Here is an 18191-nt window from a genome sequence, read left to right as displayed (position 1 = left end):
GGCCGACTGCAGCCATCTCACATCTGCTCCCCTTGGCTGCAGTGTGACTCACACGCACCAGTTTTTGCAAGAGCAAATTCCAGTCCTCGTTGAGATCCTACCCAAAAGGAATGAGAAGCTTGGTATCAACAGCTGTGCCAGTCCAATAGAAAACAAGTGTGGTAATGGAGGAAGAAATTGGCTTTGGTAATTCCTTGGTAATTCCAGTTCCTTCCCATCCCCAGTGTGCCGACTGCTGCACGTGATCTCAGACACATCCGAAGGGCTGCAAAGGTCAATCCGTGCATGTGCTCCACCACAGCCCTGAGGGTGGCAGCCAAGAGGAAATCCCTTCCAAAACGCAGCCAGCAGTCCTGGAGTGGGGCTGCAGCACCCAGAGCCCCCCAGCAGCACCCAACGAGGGCTTCGTGTGCTCGTGTGCCACACTCACCCCTAAGCTCCACCTGCTGCTGCAGCCTGGCTGGGCTCTGCCAGGCTCTAAGCTGAGCAATCTGCACACAACTTCCCCTTAAAAAAAAAAAAGAAAGAGAGACTTTGAGAGACTTAATTACAAAATAACATTTAAAAGCCATCAGGGTTTATTATCTCATTACACACAGCAATGATTCGCTTAACATGTTGTAACCAGAAGGTTAACAGTAGGCGTTAACAATTAAAAAGTGGATTTGACCCACGCGACCTGAAAAGCATTTCTGCACCTCCCATTGTCCAGGGCTGCGCTGCTGCACAGCTCTGCCTGCACCTCTCTTTTTCCAGGTGAAGAATTCAGAGTTCCAGGCTGTGTTCCCACATCCACATAGCATCACGGGACAGCTTCACAACAGCTGCTGTCTGCAGCACATCAGCAGAGCCACAGGAATGCACTGGAAACAAAAAGAACCCTGGGATGACACGCACCAGCTTTTGTGGCAAGGGATCTGAAGCTGAAAGCACACGCAGTGACGGACAACCAAGAGCCTTCATTTATGGCTGCACGGTGACGAATGTGACAAGTGCTGCAGTACCATGGATTGGGCCTGGTTTGGGGAACTTTGTGCAGTGATTTTCTTCGTGCTGAGTGAAGGATGCAGACCCCCAGAGGGCCCTGCAGCGCTGAGCACCTCAGGTGGTGCTGCTTCTTCACATCCCAGTACAAACAACTCGGTTTGCTGCTTTCATCTTCTCTTAATTGGTCCACTGCCAAGCTGTTGGTTGGGGCTGGGCTTTCCTGTGGGTTTGGGTTTTATTTGTTTTTTTTTTTTTCTTTCAAATCAGGACTTATTGCTTTTTCATTGTCAATAGTGCTTAGCAGAAAGAGCTGAGATGTGGAAAAACTCTTTGGAACCTCCACAACAGGCTGTGTTGTGGCTGATATGCTTTTACAATCCCTTCCTTTCCAGCTTTTCCAGTATAGCCTGAATCCTGTGGACAGCTTCCTTCCTGGCCTGCCGGACGCCGTCCTGCCCACCAGTCTCAATGGAATCCAGTTCTAACAGCAGCTTGGTCAGCATCTCCTCCAGCAGCCGGTAGGATTTATCTGTCTTTTTTCCTACAAATTCATCCACCTCTTGTTCTAGCTGTTCAGCCTGCTCTGTGACGTGTAGGATTCTCTGAATCTCTGGCTGGATGGTTGCAGAATTAATTGAAGTGTGGTTGCCAGCTTTGCAGCCTGCCTCTTGGTTCCCAGCCAACTGCCTCCGAGTTGTGCTGTTGTACATTTGAGGCTGTGCACTGTACTGCACCTTGGGGTTGGATGGAGATGACTTGGCATTGAGCAGAGTGGGTGGCTTGTGGTCATTCATTGTCCCAGAGTGCTGGTGATTGCTGTCAGAATAGTAGCTGTGTTGGTTTGCACTTTGCTCAGGTTTGTCATAAGCAGATTCCTACAATCAGAGGGGGGAAAAAAACAAAATCTATGTTACAGAGGCATTAGATGAGATCTGCCCCACTTCAAGACCTGCCCTTCAGGGTCTGCTATCTCCAGTGCTTTCTGGAATTACAGTTTTGATATATAAGTAGGAGATTTTGCTGGCAGTACTTAGAAGTGCTGCTTTGTTTCTGCCTCCTGGGAGTCAACTCTGCTTGTAGAAAGGAGCACTGAGGAGCTGCATGCATGTTCTGGGAAAGGCAGCACGATCTGAGCTCTGGTTGCAACCAGAACCTGTGTGTCAGAGCCACCAGAGCATCACTGTACCTTTGATTCCCACGCAGGAGGATGAGATGCAGCCCCACTGCCAGTCCAGGGCGGGTGTGATTCAGAGAGGAATGGGTTCCCATGTGCTGGAGCTGTGGGCCACGCATACTGTGGCTGCACCCCGTAGGTGGGGGGAGCCCAAGCCTCCTCCTGTGCCCTGGGCTGTGGGTTGGCCCCGGGGCTGTGGTCTCCATATGGATATTGTGGAACAGGCATCCCTGGGGTCTGCGGGGAGAGGGGGGACAGGCGTTAATCCCAAGTCACTCCCAGCACCACTACTCTGTGCCAGTCAGCTCTGGGAAGAGCCCCAGCACTGGCACTGCTGTCTGCTTTCTGTTCTACCCCCCACGATCTCAGAGCTCCCTGCAGAAAGGGGCAATTCCAAGTTTTTCCAAGTGCACGCAGAGCGAGCCGGTTGGGTTTAGAAACCATTTGGACCCGGCAGAGGTGTGCAGTGCAGGTTCTTCCTCTGTGGGGCAGCTCAGGAGCTCTGGCTGTGCCGTGCACACCCCAAATGCTCCACAGTGGTGCCTCATGGTGTCTCACCTGGGGCGGGGAGTACCCAGCAGGCTGCTGCCTGCGCAGTGAGCAGCCCTCTGCCGGGCAGTCCTGTGTTCCACAGCCCCAGGGAGGGGCAGGAGGAGGAGGACGGTACGGGGCCGTGCTGTCAGTGCTGTAGGACGGCCCCGAGCAGCTGTAGGTTCGTGTCTGTGGCAGTGCTGTGTAATGCGGAGCGGCCGGAGGGTACGGGGTGGTGTAGGATCCGTTGGTGTAGTGAGAATCCATGCCCTGGGAAGGAGAAAAGGGAGAAAACAGAGTGGAAATGTGTTGGGATGCACGTTAGTTGGGTTCTTTCAGTCCCTGACTGTGGCTGATGGGGGGAGAAACACCCCAGGAAAGTTCATTTCCTTTTCCAATCTACAAACGACGCAAGGAGGTGAGATTTTCCAATCCCCAAACCCGAGCTGCTGGGATTCGACCGCCGAGCTGCAGCCACCGCATGAAATCGGGGCTTTAAAACGTTTGTATGAAAGGAGACTGCATCGCAACTTCGGGGTTTTATGGCACAGCAGCCTTCGGTGCGCATCCCACGGCATGGAAACAACGCACAGCTCGGTTCGGACGGAGCACAACGGGAGGGAGGTGGAACTGGACCCGCAACCCCCCGCCCCGCATACCGACCTGCCGCCCCTGCGAGTCCGCTCCGCCGGGAAAACGCCCGAAGCCGAACGCTCGGGGCTGCGCGGGGTTCCAATAGCCGGGACCTGGCGGCTCCTGTAGGGAAAACGCCGTTACGCGGTGCGCTCAGTCCCCGAGCAGCGGTATAACGGGCCGTGCTCGGCTCCACCCGTCCTTACCTGCCCGCCCGCCGGGCCCCAGGGCGCGGTACGGCCGCGGGGCTCCATGTCTGCCGCCCGGCACGGCTGAGCCAACCCCGCAGCGCGACGAATGGATGAAAGGCCCCCCAGAAGCGACCAATAGGATAGGAGGACCCCGCGGTTCAACCAATAGGAGGCCGTTCTGCGCGCACGACCGGCGCTGTTTTTAAAGGGGCAGAGCACTTTTCAGCGCCGCCTTTATCCGCCCGGTGCGGGGCGGTTCCGGGGCGGTTCCGCGGTGCGCGGCGGCGCTTCCGCCACCATGAACTACATGCCGGGTACGGCCAGCCTCATCCAGGACATCGACAGTGAGTGCGACCGCGGTTCCGTTGGTACAGCAGGGAACGAAGGGCAAAACCGCGCCCCGGACGCGGGGTTCCCCGGGTCCGGGGCGCGGTTTTGCCCTTCGTTCCCTGGGTTGATCCCTTCCCCGTTTCCCGCAGAGAAACACCTGGTCCTGCTGCGGGACGGTCGGACGCTGATCGGATTCCTGCGCAGCATCGATCAGTTCGGTACGTTGGGGGGGAAGGAGGGGGAGCAGCACCGGGAACGGCATCGGAGCGGAGCTCTGATGGAACCCACGTGGCCGTGCGCAGCGATAGGAGCACAATTTATGATCCTCCCCCATCCCATGTTATGATCTCACCCCGGGGCGGCACCGTCTGAGCGCATCCTCCCCCCTCAGTGCATGGGGACAGCACTTGCGTCTATGGCTGAGCCCCTCAATCCTTGCCCCACGCCCCCCAGCACCGGGGATGCCCTCATCAGCTCTGGGTCGTGGCTGTTTTGGGGTCCCGTAGGGGCTGGAAAGGCTGCAGGGTTTGGGGATTGTGGGGTTCGGGGGTTGCTCAGCATGTGGGATGTGCGCTGATGCAGTCCAGGAGCTGCTCCCCATGCTTTGAGCTATGGTTTGATTTAGGTGAGATGCTCAGTTTGGTGAAAAAGCAGTTAAAAATAAGATGTTTTTTTTTCTTTTTTATTGCTACAGCAAATCTGGTGCTGCATCAAACCGTGGAGCGCATTCACGTGGGCAAGAAGTATGGAGACATCCCTCGAGGGATCTTTGTTGTGAGAGGAGAGAACGTGGTGCTGCTGGGGGAAATCGTGAGTGAACCCCATGCCCTGCAGCCCCACACCCTGCAGCTCTGCTAACATAGCTCCTTGCTTGCAGGACCTGGAAAAGGAGAGCGACACGCTGCTGCAGCAAGTATCCATCGAGGAGATCCTGGAGGAGCAGCGAGTGGAGCTGCAGGCCAAGCAGGAATCAGAGAAGCTGAAGGTGCAGGCGCTGAAGGAACGTGGCCTGGTGGTGCCCAGGGCTGACACGTTGGATGAGTACTGATGGGATGGGGATGCTGCCCACGGAACTCAGCACTGTGCTGCGTGGTGCAGCCACTGAAATCGTGGTTTCTGTTCCTCCTTGAGGAAAAGGAGGAGAGATGACATCAGGGCGCCCTCGGAGGTAACCGGACGCTCCGGGGAGTGTGGCAGTTTCTGTTCAGAGATGAACACCTCTGTTCTTTTTGGTTTGTGTCTTCTGGCTCCTCGCGTGGAGCTGAGTGAGAGCTTCCCTTCACCTGTAAATAAATCCCTGATCTCAGCAGCAACAGCTTTGCCTGTGTTTGGGGTGTTGCTCTGTGTGGTGCTGAGCACAGCGGGACTCTCCAGGACACAGTGAGGTCCCCATGGGACAGCTCAGGTGCTGTGCCTCCTCCCCTGTTCACCCAGGTGCAGCTGTTTGCCTATTGCTGTGCCCACTAATTAGCTGGGTTGCTCACGAACAGCAGAGCTGCCTCACCTGGCTGTCCGTGCTGCCCAGCAGCACCCCTCATCCTCCTGCAGCACCTCCAGATTTGAAGGAGGACCACCTATGTGGCTCAGGCAGGTAGGAGCTGAGAGGGTTGAGCTGAACTGGGTGCTGCAGACTCCAGCACTTGGAGGCAAGGCAGGAAAAAGGAGAGCTTGAGGCCTTTTGTTGCCACATGTCCTCTGCTCTCTGATGTTGTTGGGCTCCCACTGGTGTCTGTTTCTGCAGCGCTGCTGCCTTTCAGCCTGGGCAGTGCCCATGTTATCTTATCACCTGCTCCCTGCAGGGGGGGGGGGCTGTGGGTTTATCTCTGCTCTCCAAATAGCATCAAAGCAGCCTTGGGACCGTGGGGGGGCACCCCAGGGCCCCAGCTTCAGCCCTCCCCTGCTGGAGCCTCTCCTGGGTACTGAGATATGGAATGGGTGTAGAAAAGGGCTCAGGGCGTTGTGTGGGCAATGTGTGAGGTGCAGGCAGTGCATTGAGATGCTGAACGTCAAAAGGGATGTGAGGTCCCTGGATGAGTAAGGGGTGTACAGTGAGGCTGAGGGGGCTGGAATGGGGCTGGGACCTCCCCTTGCAGCCCCTGGGCATGGTGGTGGTGTGGGACACCTGAGGAGGTGCTGATGTGACACCGTGGAGTCATTGAGCATTCAGGGGCATCTCAGTTTTTCAGGTCTCCCGAAGTTTTGCTGTGTCCCTGGAATAGGGGCACTCTGGAGCTGAAGGGGTGGCTCTGTCAGGGAGCAGTTCAGTTCCTCTCAAAAACAAGTGCATGTCCTTGCTCCGAGGCCATGTGTTCGGGGCTGCTGCTCCATTAGGATAACAGCAGTGCAGAGCTGGAAATCGCTGAGCTGGGAAGAGCTGTGCCTTGCTGCTGCATTGCCAGGGCAGCAATCTGGGAAGGAGATGCTCAGCCGCTGCCTTCCCGTGGCCCCTCCATACCCTGTCCCATTGCAGGTGAGATGTGCTGTGCTGTGCTCAGTCTGATTGGAGAGGATCCATCCAGATCCATCCTGGGGGGTGTGGGCAGGAGCAGTGCAGCCATTCCCAGGCACAGGTAGGGCTGAGCACCACAGGGCTGTGCTGCAGTTCCCCGTGTGCCCTCAGCACCACAGTGAGTGGGTGACTTCCCCCCTCACCAAACTGTTGCGACAGCAAAGAGGAGCAAGGTCAGCATCCCCGCAGCAGAGTGCAGGAGCTGACGTCAAAGGAAGCAGCTGTGATTCACAGCTTTTGGGGAGCGCTCAGCGCTGGGGCTGTAACTCATTCCACAGATGTCATTTCAGCCTTGAACGTTATCGCTGCTGTTGCTCCACCCCCAGGGAGATGTGGGGCTGCCCCCTCAGTGCAGCAGAGCGTGGCTGGGACCCCCACCCCACAGCCTCCCTATGCACCTTGCAGCCCTGCTCTGCATGCACAGCCCTCAGCTGCAGCTCCACGCAAGCTGGCTACAAAATTCTCTCAGCCTCATAACGTGCACAGAGCATCCACGTGCAATTCCCCACGTGCCGTGCAGCAGCACAGGGGGACAGCAGAGTTTGCCCCACGTATCTGGGCAGCAGCAGCTGCATAAGGATGTGCGCATGCTCTGCTGCTGACACCCACAGTGACCCACAGCCCCCAGCAGATGCACGGGGAGATGGGGCTGCCCTTGGCCCGCGGGGCACTGCCGTAAGTGATGGCCCTTATCTCGGTGCTGACAAGCCAGCATCCTTCAGCTGGTGGATTTAAGGCTGAGCCTTGGGGCTGAGGCACAGCAGTATTTGCAGCAGTCACCAGAACTGAGCTCCCCTGCGCTGCAGAGATGCTGCCTGCCACCTTCAAGCTGTGTGCTGCCATCTCCTACCAACACCTGCGCAACGTGACTGGTGAGAGCCCCATGCCACGCATTTTGCTGTCTGCACAACTCCTTTCTGCTCTTTCTGGACTGGGGGATGGAGGCTGTATGATGTTTCCAGTGGGGCTGCAGCTCTGGAGCGGGCAGTCACTCTTCAGCTGCTCTCAGGCTGTTGCATGCTCTCCATGTGCTACTTGGATCTGCTTCCATCCTCCAGTATCGCAATGGGAGGAAGCTTCTCTCATAGGGACTTCAACAGAGGGGCTGGGTACAAGCAGACAAGGGAGACTTTTCCAACCTGACACCACACAGCTGTGTTGTGATGTGCTCTCTGATTTCAGGGCTGCGCAGACAAGCTGCAGTGGCCATCAGCCAGGAGCTCAGCAAGCTGTCGTGCCGCAGCGCGGGGCCCAGCACGTGGATCAGCCAGGTCCGCAGGCGAAGCTCTCTGCTCAGTAAGTGCTGCTTTCACAGGATCTGCCTCCTCCAGGTCAGTGCTTGGGAGGAAATCTGCTCGTGGTGCCGTGAGCTTTGCTAATGGAAATGCAGTGGGTGGTGGGAACTGAGCTCCCACCCGAGTCGTGGGGCACGGAGAGGTTTGTTTGATAGAGGTAGAGCTGGCTGGTATTGTGATGTGGTAGCATTCTTATTCCTGCTTCTGCCTGCTCTCTCTCTCAGGCTCCAGGCTGGAGGAGAAGCCCTTCAGCGAGATGGAGATGTCCTACATCAAACAAGGAGAGGAAGCCCTCCAGAAATCACTCAGCATCCTCGGGGATCAGGAGGGCTGGAAGACGGAGACGGTGGTGGTGAGCCCTCCTGTGGCCGCGCAGTGATGCTGTGGCTTTCCTGTGAGTATCTGCGGTGCTGATCTGCCTTTCCCTGTCAGGACAACGGAGACAAAGTGCTGAGCAAAGTGCTGCCGGACGTGGGCAAGGTGTTCCGTCTGGAGGTGGTGGTGGATCAGCCCCTGGATGCTGTGTACAGTGAGCTGGTGGACAACATGGAGCAGATGGGCGACTGGAATCCCAGCGTCAAAGAGGTGAAGGTAGGAGGCACGGGGTGCTGGTGGGGACAGCAGAATCCTGCTTGCCCTGCCATGCTGTTTGATACACATTCACACCGCTCTGTGTGCTGTTACAACAGCCAAAGAATGGCTGTGTGCATTGCTGCAGCCACAGGGATTTTCCCACCTGTTCCTTTGGAGATGTCAGACTTACAGCCACGATCACACACGCGGGGAATCTTTGCTTGCAGCCAGCCAGCTGATTTTTTTTTTGCACTAAATCCTTCATGTCGTTGTTTGAACTGCTCAGATCCTCCAGAAGGTTGGGAAGGACACCCTGATAACCCACGAGACAGCAGCTGCTGTACCTGGGAACATCGTCGGACCGCGGGACTTTGTGAGTGTGAGGTGCTCCCGGCGCCGCGGCTCCACCTGCGTGCTGGCAGGGATGTCCACCAAGCACGGAGCCATGCCCGAGCAGCCGGGATTTATCAGGTAATTAATTACCACCTGGGGTTTTTAATGAACTCCAAATTCACACCTTGGCTTTCAGTGAGGGCTCAGAGTTGTAACGACTTTTTAAAAGCGGTCAGTTTGCGTTTTGGGAAAAGTTGGGAAGGAGCTCAAAGGGCTCCAGCAGTGTTGGAGGGTGTGGGTCAGCTCTTGCTGTCTAACTGTGCACTGCTGTCCTCACAACAGAGCTGAGAACGGCCCCACATGCATGGTGCTGCGCCCGCTGGCTGGCAGCCCCTCGCAGACCAAGTTAACGTGGCTTCTTAGCATTGACCTGAAGGTAAGTCCTGCACTGAACTACTTCAAAGCAAAGGCAGGAGTTGTGCTTGAGGCAGATGCACTGATGGGCTGCTTGTTCCTCTGCAGGGCTGGCTGCCAAAGACCATCATCAATCAAGTCCTGTCCCAGACCCAGGTGGACTTTGCCAAGCACCTCCGGCAGCGCATGGCGCGGGCTGCTGAGTGCACAGACTGCTACTGAGTGCTTTGTTCAGGGCTAACAGTAGGGATCTTGTCCTTAGGTAAGTCAGATACAACTCAATTCCGGCCTGTGCTAACAAGAAGGGCCTTTAATAGTAGGCTGTACTAATAAAGCTTAACTAATTAGCCAGGAGCCTGATTCAGAAGGCAGTGCCAGCAGCTTCTGTGTGTGCAAGCAAATGCCCTACCTGAAGGGGCATGTTGCTGGGACCTCCCAGCTAATTACTTGAAGCTTTATTAGTCTACAGTAAAAAGGCCTTGGCTAATTAGTTATTAGGGAAGAGTCCCAGGAGCCTCATTCAGAAGGCAGGGCCAGCCAGTGCTGCAGAACACAAGACTTAACCTCAAACGCATTCCCCTCCTTTCCCCTAGTGAAGCAGCTCTAAGTTATTTGATGTAATTTTGCATGCCTGTACAGGAAGATTATTTATTCAAAGTTCTGCAATGATTATCATTAGCAGGAGTCCCTGGGAAACTTGTCATGGCTTTCGTAGACACAGATAGCTTCAGCTTTAAAGTAGGTGCTTTAAGTCTGCAGGTTATGAAGGGGAACTACGATACTTAAAACAAAAATCACAAGACAAAAACAATGTGAAAGTTTAAAAGAAGAGTTTATGTTTAAACTGGCTGCCAGTTTATGTAAAAAAAAACCAAAAAACAAAAAAATACAGTTTGGGCAGAAGCCCAAATTTCAGTCTTACATGCAGTAGTCTTGTTACAACACAATCCTTCTGGATGGAAACTGTTCACATTTAGCCAAGCACAGCTAAGCAGAAGTGTCAGAGTTGCTTCTGCAGGTATGGATACAGCAGGTGGGTCCAACCACACACCTGGTCCCACTGAACGATGACTGTTATGAGCCCTGAATGTCAGATGGGAAGTTATCTCAACACAATCATTGCTTCTTCAGCTAGCTACACTGTGAGTTACTGAAGACTCCAAGAGATGCTCACAAATAGCACAATACACATTAGAACAGCATTTACTTGGACTCAGCACAGTGGCAGTGCATCAATCTTCAGCAAGGACCACACGTACGCTGCACCTGCTGCCAAGAGCTGCATTGGCTTCATGGTGTTTGTTCGTTGACGGATTGTTCTGAGTGATGCACGTTCCTCCAGAATAAAATCCACCTGATTTGAGTCACTGTGTTGTTGCCTTATTGTGCTTCTTCAAGGCTCCCAGGGAGGGCTTCTTCTTCCATCCACTTCTGTCTCGACGTGATACAGGACGTCTGCCAGCGTGTGTTCCACAACAGCTCCCCAGCCCATGTCACTCATCTACAAAGGGAGCAGAGAAGGCAGGCAGTGAGCTCAGTGCACAGCACACAGACCTCAAAGGGGGAGCAGCCCTGCTGGGCTGTGTCCATTCAAGGTTTGTGTCCCTCCAAAAAAAGCAAAAAACAGTGGAGACAAAAATACGTTTCCTTAAACAGAAAGCCAGGTCTAACCAACAAGTTAGTACAGGCAGGAAGGAAAAAAGTTTTTTCTCATCATTGTTCTGCTTTTTTAAAGCTATTGCCTCTGCAAGATTTTTAAATACATTCCTTTTGGCTGCACAATCAAGCTGTGAGTACAAGAACTGATGATGATAGATGCAGCCCTGCTGTAAATCTCCCCTCCCAGTAGCAAATTGCCAGTCCCCTTCTGTTTAAGTACTGTGCTGTGAGGGGAGATGTGTGCTGTTACTTACGGGGCGGTACGTGATATCTCTGGGGGGATACTTGAAATATGGCCCAAAGTTGATAGAAACCTACAGAGAACATTTGTCAGTACAAAGCTGGACAATTTTGCTTTTTTTTTTTTCCCCCCCATTCTTCAGCCCAGACCCTCTTACACTCCTGAGCATAACTGCACCCTGCACAGATACCTGTAAATATACATCTCTGCATTAAAGGACAGTATTAATTAGGAGCTTGATGAAGTTAAATTACACAGGTGAACAAATGCATTGTTCTGGACTGGCTCCACCACAATAGCTCTGCCTCTCCTCTCTGCTCACTTAACTGGGCTTGCTTGGCCTGTTCCCAGCATGCACACACTCTGCATTACCAGAACTATGGCTGGACTTGGGCATTATCTCTGAAAGTATGTTGTTACCGTGCAGCCTTTGTACAAAGAAATAGCAGGAAAATAAACTCCTTCAAAAATGTCTTTAAAAGCGACTCCTTGGCTGGCACCGTTCTTGAAGAATATGATCTGAAAAGTAAAATGAGAAGTTTTTTTAGTTGGTTCCTTCATCACATTGCTCGTGATTCACAAGGCAATGTCAAAAGGCAGCTTACCAACAAGGGCAACATGGAATCAATTAATAAAGAGAAAGAGAAAGCAGTCTCAGCAGGCTCTCCACCCGTTACTGAGCTCTTCATCTTCCCACCCCACTGAGCAGTGCTCAGCTCACCTGGCTTCCCGGCGCTTGCTTCAGGCTCTTCTCTGCTTTGTCCACAAAGTCCTTCTCTTCAAAGTACAAATAGCTTTTAAATTTGATCAAAGCCTGAAATATCAAGAAATGATTGCTTCAGAAATAGTGATATGTCACAGAATGGCAAACCTGCAGGGGTCCTGCCCTGGGAAAGGCGTGCCTGATGGGTAACAGTGCCCCAAAGTGATTCACCTTATCTTTGTAAGTGTCAGGCAGCGACTTGGCAGTCTCAGTATCTTCTGGAAGACTGATGTAAAAGCCCAGAACGTCCCCCTGTCCGTAGCCAGACGAATAATGCTTCCCTATGGACTGGTGAAACTTTGTTCCCTTTTTGCTGCGCCAGGAGTAACTGAATTTGTCATATCCCAGAGGTGCCTGGAGGTTCCCTGCAGAAACCGGTGTTTCCTCATGAACACACAAAGCATAGAAGACCCCAAAAGGTGTCCCTTCAGGAGTTGAGCTAACAGTTACACTCAGTTATTAAATACAGCTGTCATTAGCACAAAAGTGTTAAGCAGTGCCAAGCACACAACAGCATAAAGGACCTGCCAGTACTGAAGTTTAGAGAACCAATGAAAGGAGTTTATCCCAGGCAAGGGGCAAGACAGACATCACTAAATAGTTTAGGTTTAAACTGTTGAGAAAAAAAAAAAAAACATACCAACTAGTTAGAACCCAAGGCCTGCTAAAAATGTTTGGTGAAGTTATTTACCCAGTGGCTGTGACCAGCCTAATCTGGCAGCTGTGTCTGGGGGCATCTCATCCATGGAGATCTCAAAGTACCACGCTCCCTTCCTGACTCCATGCGAGGCTCGGACCATGGAATATCCCTTCTCCCCAACAACAGTCAGCCTGTCATCTGAGATCTTCAGCTGAGGAGCTGCACGAGGGAAGAGGATACACAGCACAGCTCATTTGTGACTCCTAACAGGCAACGATACCAGAAGGAAGTGAATGTAAAGAAGCGGGTTTCACATTTTCACCTCTTAAGCCAATGTTTGCAAGCTCAATAAGTGGTAACGTGGGGTTACAGGAGTCTCCTGCTGCCAGGAAGAGCTGGCAGCACAACCTGCACACGATCAGCAAACCCCATACCTCGGTCATGCAGTGCCAAGAGGACCCGTTCATACAGGCAGGCTCTGTAGAGATCCCCAGGAATTGGTTTTCCTGCCCAGCAGTCCAGCTCCAGCTTCTCTGGGTCAGGTGCGTGGGGGTCTGGCTCAGCCAAGATGTAGCGATAGCCGTCCTTGTTGAAGGGGTGCTCCAAGGGGTAGCCGTGGGGTGGTAAGCGCTGCGCAGAAAACAACGGGTCGCTGTGAAACACAAAAGCTACAGGTTGGCATCTCACCGTGGCTACAGTTTATTCACAACCCGACTGAGTCACTGTGCTGCTCCATCCCTCCTCACCTTCGGGTTTTCTTGGCTGTTCCAGTGGTCGATCCGTCCTGCTGTTTGCGTTTCGCTCCCCTCCCTTTCCCGCTGCCTCCTGCAGCAATTCCTCCTTCCAAGAGAAACAACAGCTCGTTAGGCAGCTGCTGATTAGGGAGAGCCTGCGAGCATGGAATCTCCACAAACAGAAAGGACAGAAAAAGCCACGTTTCCATCAGCCCATTGGGTCACGTATGTTCTCCTACACGGTTATGAGACTGAAAAAGGAGGATGAGCACAGCAACACCCCCCACCATCAGCTCTGTTATTTGCTTTCATGGAGATTCCAGTCACACAGCTCGGATTATTTCTGCAAAAGCAGCAGAAAACCCACTCCACAGCACGACACCACCTGATTTGAAGCAAAGGTGTCATCCCAGTGACATGCTGTGCTGCAGAAACACTGACACTGATGTTCTGTTTCAATCTAAAATGAAATGCACCTAAGTCGTATAAAACAGAAAAGCAATGCAGGTGTTTCTCTTCAGTATGGTCCAAATTGGTACTGTGTCACTTCATACTGCAGCAGCTGATGTACAGGACAAGCTGTGTGTCAAATCTCATCAAGCTAACACAGGTATTGATGTTTTCATGTGTGAAATGGCATGTGCATTTTCTCATGACACTATTCAATAAAAAAATCTCTTGATTTACAAGGAGAACTGTGGGATTTGTGTGTGTACTGCAGACAAACACCTTTAAGAACCACGCAATGTGCTGTAACTACAGCAAGCTTTTGTATTATCAGCACCACCCCTGTGCTGTGAGGGATTCAGACCTCGAAGGGATGCCATATTCTGCACACACGTGACACAATCTGAGCTGTACTTTATGGACTTCAGCAAAAAATTATTCAGGCTTTCCAGTTTCTCATCACTTCTTTATGCAAGCAATCCAAATATCACACCAGCTTACAGTCCTCATCATTTTAAAATTGTAATGCCTGGATACAAAGATATCAGGTCAAATCTTACAGAGTAAAAGATCAACATAACTGAAAACAAAACCTTAAGCCAGTCGAGTGGGGCAGAATATGATGCACTAAAAGCTTCTAACTGTTAAACGTTAGGAAGTGAAATGGTTGGTTTGCATTATTCTCACAGTCACACCAGGACACGCCTCTGATCTTTAATTCAGTTTAGCTTTTAAGACAATTGAGCACAAAAGCTTTCCAAAAACACAGCAGTACTTAAGTTTTAGAAGCTGAAAGGTAAATATTCACCTCCCAGAGAGGCTCCATCTGTAAGAACAGAAGTGGCACCACGTGACAAACTTCCAGTAATTAAAGAAAACAACAAGCAGTGCATGAAATGGACACAGTGCAGCTTAAACCCTATTGTTAAAAGCCCCAGCCACCTCCTGCTAGCTACTGAACAGTAGGCTTCAATCTGAATGGCACAGCCTTGTGCACAAAGAGACCTCATCAGCTCTTAAGTTTCCTATACAGCACGATGACTAAGATTAACCTTAATGAGTGAGGCAAAGCTCTTAGCACAGCTGTCATTCCATAAAAATGGAACAGCAGCAAAATGCAAGCAGGGAGCTTAAGGAAATGTATCACAAATACTTCCCCTGGCTCCTTGCAAGTCTCAGAGTGAGGAGAGAAGCAAAGGGACAGTGAGACTGGCTGGGTGTGTTTGGAAAGTACGACACAGAACCTCAGTTCACAGTGGGTTTGACTGCTGCACACCCACTGACAGAGCTGCACATCTGCAGGACTGGGGAAGTGCAGCTCTGCCCCAAACACTGAGGAAAAAAAACCATAAAAAGTCTCGTTAAAGAACTTGCCATTTAAATTTCCACTTGTGGATACAGCATTGTTCTGCTTCTGGTTATCATACGCAGGACCAATATTGGCAAGATCCTGAAAAAGGAAAGAAACAAAACTTAGCAGATGCAGAGATTCAGACAAACTTCCCACAAAGCCCAAACAGCACTTCCACATGCTGCAGCCCTCCAGCACACCACTTGGCACAACACTGGCTTATAGACTCATCTCGGATGCTCTATGCTTATTTCACTGAGCATAAAGATACCAGCAAAACCAGCCTCCCTCTCCTCCTCTCCCCCCCCAGTCAGGATGCTCTCCTTCCATCTGCCATCACACACTTGGTCCAGAAGTCCAAACTTTGGGTAGTCTTCTTCAGGATCCTTACTCCCTGGGTCTGGGTGCTCCTTCACTAAGAACACATCTCTTTCTTTACACTGAAACAGAGAACAGAATAAGATCATACCAAATTTGTTAACAAATCTTCCCCATTTTGCTCTCCTCGAGTGTCAGACAGCAGTTCTCACTCACAGAAAACCCTCCATGAACCCCAACTACGTACCATAGTTTTGACAATATTATTAGGCCAAGTCATCTTCCCTGGTCTCTGTCTCGTGGTCATACACTCCCAGTATTTATCAATGAATGGGATGATATCCTGTTTAAAAAAAACCAAATCCAGTCTTAAACAGTGAGTCTGAAAGCCAACATTTGGCTGAAACTGCTCTTCAGTGAAAGCACAGCTGACTTGAACACACGATGACTGTTATGACAGAAGTACCTTATCTTTGGAGAACATGGTTTTTGGATGCTCATCTTGTGTCCTTGACTGCCACGTTAAGTTGGCCAGAGCACTAAGGCACATTTCCTTGAGATCTTCAAAACAAAGATAGGGCCAAAGCTCGAGTTACATTCCACGGAGAAGATCAGCACACAAACACAAGCACAGCAATCACTGAAAGCACAGCACCAAGCCCAGCCTTGTCCCATCAGCCCACACCACACACAGCGTTTCCATACCTTATGAAGCCAGCAGCAAAGCAGCAACGTTTCAGACAAAGCTGCCCATGCCTGCTGCTAACTTCTTTGGTCATTTCTGCAAGCTTCAGCAGAACATTACCCTGTGCAAGGCTTCCATGAGTGAGCTCTTACACTTACTTGCTTGTTTTCTTAAGAAATACGTGTTCCCACTGTGGTGGCAAACGTTGCAATGGAAACTGTAGTTGGTCATGAAAGGCAAACAAGATCTGGAAAAGAGCAGATCAGCTTGTAAGTTCTACTGCATGCCTTATGTGCTGCCTCAGGTAAGAAAGGAATGCTCCCTCTCTATATAAATAACACTTTCTTGGGTCAGTGATAATTGCATCAGATAAAGTTTATCGCTGGAACACAGTAAACTTCTTTCCTCCCCCACCCCTTTGCCCAACAACTGAATTTCACTGAGCAGCACACGCAGTGCTCCAATGAGTGCTGCACAGAAGCACAAAGAGCGCATTAACAACATTAAAACTTCTGTCTTCATGGGGTTTTAGTGTCTGCGTGGATGTCGGCTGCCTCGAGCAACCCGTGAGCTCTGACAGGAGAGGGGAAAGGGCAGCACCAACTGAAACCTCTTCATGTGGTATGCAGGGAGGAGGTTCGTTTCTGAAAGAACAGAGTGGGGGCTGCCAATGCCAAACCAGAGGGCCACTGTAGGGCATCCAAGGGCCACCTGAAGGCCACTAATGGGCGACTCGAGGGCCATTAACATCCAAAGGCCACCCAAGGAACCATCAGTGGGGCACCTGAGGGCCACCCAAAGGCCACCAATGGGGCATCTGAGGATCACCAACATCCAAGGACCATCCAAGGGGCCGTAGGGCACCCAAGGGCCACCTGAGGACCATCCAAAGGCCACCAATGAGGCACGTGAGCATCACCAACATCCAAAGGCCAACCAAGGAGCCACCAATGGGGCACCTGAAGGCCACCAATGGGGCACCTGAAGGCCATCAACATCCAAGGACCACACAATGGGCTACCAATGGGGCACCCAAGAGCCATCATCATCCAAGGGCCACACAAGGGCACCCAAAGGCCTCCTGAGGGGCAGCCAAGGGCCACCAATGGGGCATCTGAGGGCCATCAACATCCCAGGGCCACACAAGGGGCCACCATAGGGCATCCAAGGGCCACCAGAGGACCACCAACGGGGCACCTGAGGGCCATCAACACCCAAAAGCCACACAGCAGGCCACCAGTGGGGCACCTGAGGGCCACCCAAGCCCCACGCCGCACACATACGTGGTGTCGATGCCGAAGGTGTCTGCCGTGAACCACTTGGTGCAGATGCCGCACTGCAGTTCGATCTCTCCCAGCTGCCTCCCGTTCTCCTCATCCACCGACCCCGCCTGTGTGTCCATGGCCTCGGGGCCGTCGGGGGCGGCCTCCTGCGGGCGGCACAGCGCCGGTTATCGCCGTCAAAGCCCTCAGCCTCCCGCCCCGCTAAGTACCCCACGAACCATCGGGTCCTTCCCGCTCGCAGTTTCGGTCTCCACAGCAGAGGCGGCGGCGGCGGCGTCCCCCGGCACGGCCTCCCCCCTGCAAGGACACAAACGACGCCTCAGCGCGGCTCAACCCCAGGCCGCGGCCTCCCAGCCCCGCGTTCGGTCCCCCCCTACCCGCTCTCGGTGTCGGCTGCGCTCGGTTCGGGCGGGGCGGGCGGTTCAGAGGCCGGAGGCTCCGGAGCCGCCTCAGCGCTCTCCTCCGCGGGAGCCGCCATCGCCGCCGCCGCCGTCGCCGCCATTGCTGTGGACGCTCTCGCGAGAGTTGGTCCCAAGCGCTGATCTCGCGAGATTCCCGGTTTCGTGGTTCCCAAGAGCTGCTCTCACGAGATTCCCGGCTTAAAAGGGCGATGCTCGAGGTGGGACCCACATCAGGAGGGCGGCGGCGCCCCCTACCGGCGGCCGGTGGGGAGAGAGGGAGGTGACGTCACCGCGTAGATGTGACGTCGTCATGCTCGGCAGTGACGTCACGCAGCCAGCCGGCCAGCGGGCGGGGCTTCAGATCCTGTAGGAGGTAGAGAAATGGGACGAAGAGCCAAAACGATCACAAAGCAACTGAGGTTGGAAGGGACATCGGGGGTGGCGTGGGACAACAACTCTGTTCAGAAAGGACACCTACAGCGGGCTGTCCTGCTGTAACTGTTGTAGTTACAGTTACAACTGATGAAAACAGCCCAGAAGCAGCTGAAAAAAGTAAATCACGTGTCGGAGATCATGAAGAAAGGAGCAGAGAAAGGCAGACCAGCCTGAGAGTCCCACATGGGTTCTGCGGGTTCTTCTGGACCCCTCTTCTCGTAAGGACAGTGAAAGTGGAAGAGTTCAGAGGAAAGCATCAATGGC

General features: G+C 52.7%; 4 protein-coding genes across 6 annotated transcripts; 2 read left to right on the top strand and 2 right to left on the bottom strand.

Annotated features, from left to right (window-relative positions):
* Window positions 1–547: 547 nt before the first annotated feature.
* On the bottom strand, window positions 548–3726 carry BAG4 (BAG cochaperone 4). The gene is made up of 5 exons (XM_003212433.5): window positions 3532–3726; window positions 3356–3448; window positions 2720–2962; window positions 2174–2398; window positions 548–1862 (listed from the first exon to the last, which is right to left on the bottom strand). Exons 1-5 carry the CDS (start codon window positions 3577–3579, stop codon window positions 1359–1361), a joined length of 1113 nt encoding a protein of 370 aa, XP_003212481.2. The 5' UTR covers window positions 3580–3726; the 3' UTR covers window positions 548–1358.
* On the top strand, window positions 3726–5161 carry LSM1 (LSM1 homolog, mRNA degradation associated). The gene is made up of 4 exons (XM_003212458.5): window positions 3726–3860; window positions 3996–4064; window positions 4541–4656; window positions 4724–5161. The coding sequence occupies exons 1-4, from the start codon at window positions 3815–3817 to the stop codon at window positions 4892–4894; spliced, it is 402 nt and encodes a 133-aa protein (XP_003212506.1). The 5' UTR covers window positions 3726–3814; the 3' UTR covers window positions 4895–5161.
* Window positions 5162–7075: 1914 nt separating this feature from the next.
* On the top strand, window positions 7076–10333 carry STAR (steroidogenic acute regulatory protein). Of its 2 annotated transcripts, XM_085242951.1 has the most exons (8): window positions 7076–7227; window positions 7538–7651; window positions 7875–8002; window positions 8083–8241; window positions 8510–8694; window positions 8899–8992; window positions 9079–9232; window positions 10102–10333. In XM_085242951.1, the coding sequence occupies exons 1-7, from the start codon at window positions 7164–7166 to the stop codon at window positions 9190–9192; spliced, it is 858 nt and encodes a 285-aa protein (XP_085099077.1). In that variant the 5' UTR covers window positions 7076–7163; the 3' UTR covers window positions 9193–9232; window positions 10102–10333. The 2 variants fall into 2 exon arrangements, with proteins under 2 accessions (XP_085099077.1, XP_003212480.2); XM_003212432.5 differs by having other exon boundaries at window positions 9079–10333.
* ASH2L (ASH2 like, histone lysine methyltransferase complex subunit) lies at window positions 9784–17643 on the bottom strand. 2 transcript variants are annotated; one of them, XM_085242943.1, is made up of 17 exons: window positions 17469–17643; window positions 17310–17388; window positions 17092–17237; window positions 15967–16055; window positions 15590–15684; window positions 15371–15466; window positions 15150–15245; window positions 14829–14904; window positions 14263–14280; window positions 13020–13113; window positions 12708–12925; window positions 12325–12492; window positions 11805–11998; window positions 11592–11684; window positions 11291–11389; window positions 10884–10943; window positions 9784–10471 (listed from the first exon to the last, which is right to left on the bottom strand). In XM_085242943.1, exons 1-17 carry the CDS (start codon window positions 17591–17593, stop codon window positions 10364–10366), a joined length of 1854 nt encoding a protein of 617 aa, XP_085099069.1. In that variant the 5' UTR covers window positions 17594–17643; the 3' UTR covers window positions 9784–10363. The 2 variants fall into 2 exon arrangements, with proteins under 2 accessions (XP_085099069.1, XP_085099070.1); XM_085242944.1 differs by lacking the exon at window positions 14263–14280.
* Between the last annotated feature and the right edge of the window lie 548 nt (window positions 17644–18191).

The sequence above is a fragment of the Meleagris gallopavo genome, chromosome 24, assembly GCF_905368555.1.
Source record: "Meleagris gallopavo chromosome 24, MGAL_WU_HG_1.1, whole genome shotgun sequence".
Taxonomy (NCBI): Eukaryota; Metazoa; Chordata; class Aves; order Galliformes; family Phasianidae; genus Meleagris; species Meleagris gallopavo.
This window is presented reverse-complemented; position numbering and strand designations above follow the sequence as displayed.

What these genes read in the sequence shown, in the direction of transcription:
- BAG4 (XM_003212433.5), bottom strand. Translation starts at nt 3,579, where the DNA reads ATGGAGCCCCGCGGCCGTACCGCGCCCTGGGGCCCGGCGGGCGGGCAG. An exon ending in CGGACTCGCAGGGGCGGCAG is followed by an intron (nt 2,963 to 3,355) that starts GTCGGTATGCGG and finishes TCTCCTTCCCAG; the next exon opens with GGCATGGATTCTCACTACAC. An exon ending in CTCCTGCGTGGGAATCAAAG is followed by an intron (nt 1,863 to 2,173) that starts GTACAGTGATGC and finishes CTCTGATTGTAG; the next exon opens with GAATCTGCTTATGACAAACC.
- LSM1 (XM_003212458.5), top strand. Translation starts at nt 3,815, where the DNA reads ATGAACTACATGCCGGGTACGGCCAGCCTCATCCAGGACATCGACA. An exon ending in CCTCATCCAGGACATCGACA is followed by an intron (nt 3,861 to 3,995) that starts GTGAGTGCGACC and finishes CGTTTCCCGCAG; the next exon opens with AGAAACACCTGGTCCTGCTG. An exon ending in GCGCAGCATCGATCAGTTCG is followed by an intron (nt 4,065 to 4,540) that starts GTACGTTGGGGG and finishes TTATTGCTACAG; the next exon opens with CAAATCTGGTGCTGCATCAA.
- STAR (XM_085242951.1), top strand. Translation starts at nt 7,164, where the DNA reads ATGCTGCCTGCCACCTTCAAGCTGTGTGCTGCCATCTCCTACCAACAC. An exon ending in ACACCTGCGCAACGTGACTG is followed by an intron (nt 7,228 to 7,537) that starts GTGAGAGCCCCA and finishes CTCTGATTTCAG; the next exon opens with GGCTGCGCAGACAAGCTGCA. An exon ending in GAGCAGCCGGGATTTATCAG is followed by an intron (nt 8,695 to 8,898) that starts GTAATTAATTAC and finishes TCCTCACAACAG; the next exon opens with AGCTGAGAACGGCCCCACAT.
- ASH2L (XM_085242943.1), bottom strand. Translation starts at nt 17,593, where the DNA reads ATGGCGGCGACGGCGGCGGCGGCGATGGCGGCTCCCGCGGAGGAGAGC. An exon ending in CTTGGCACTGCATGACCGAG is followed by an intron (nt 12,493 to 12,707) that starts GTATGGGGTTTG and finishes TCCCTCGTGCAG; the next exon opens with CTCCTCAGCTGAAGATCTCA. An exon ending in AGGCTGGTCACAGCCACTGG is followed by an intron (nt 11,999 to 12,324) that starts GTAAATAACTTC and finishes CGGTTTCTGCAG; the next exon opens with GGAACCTCCAGGCACCTCTG.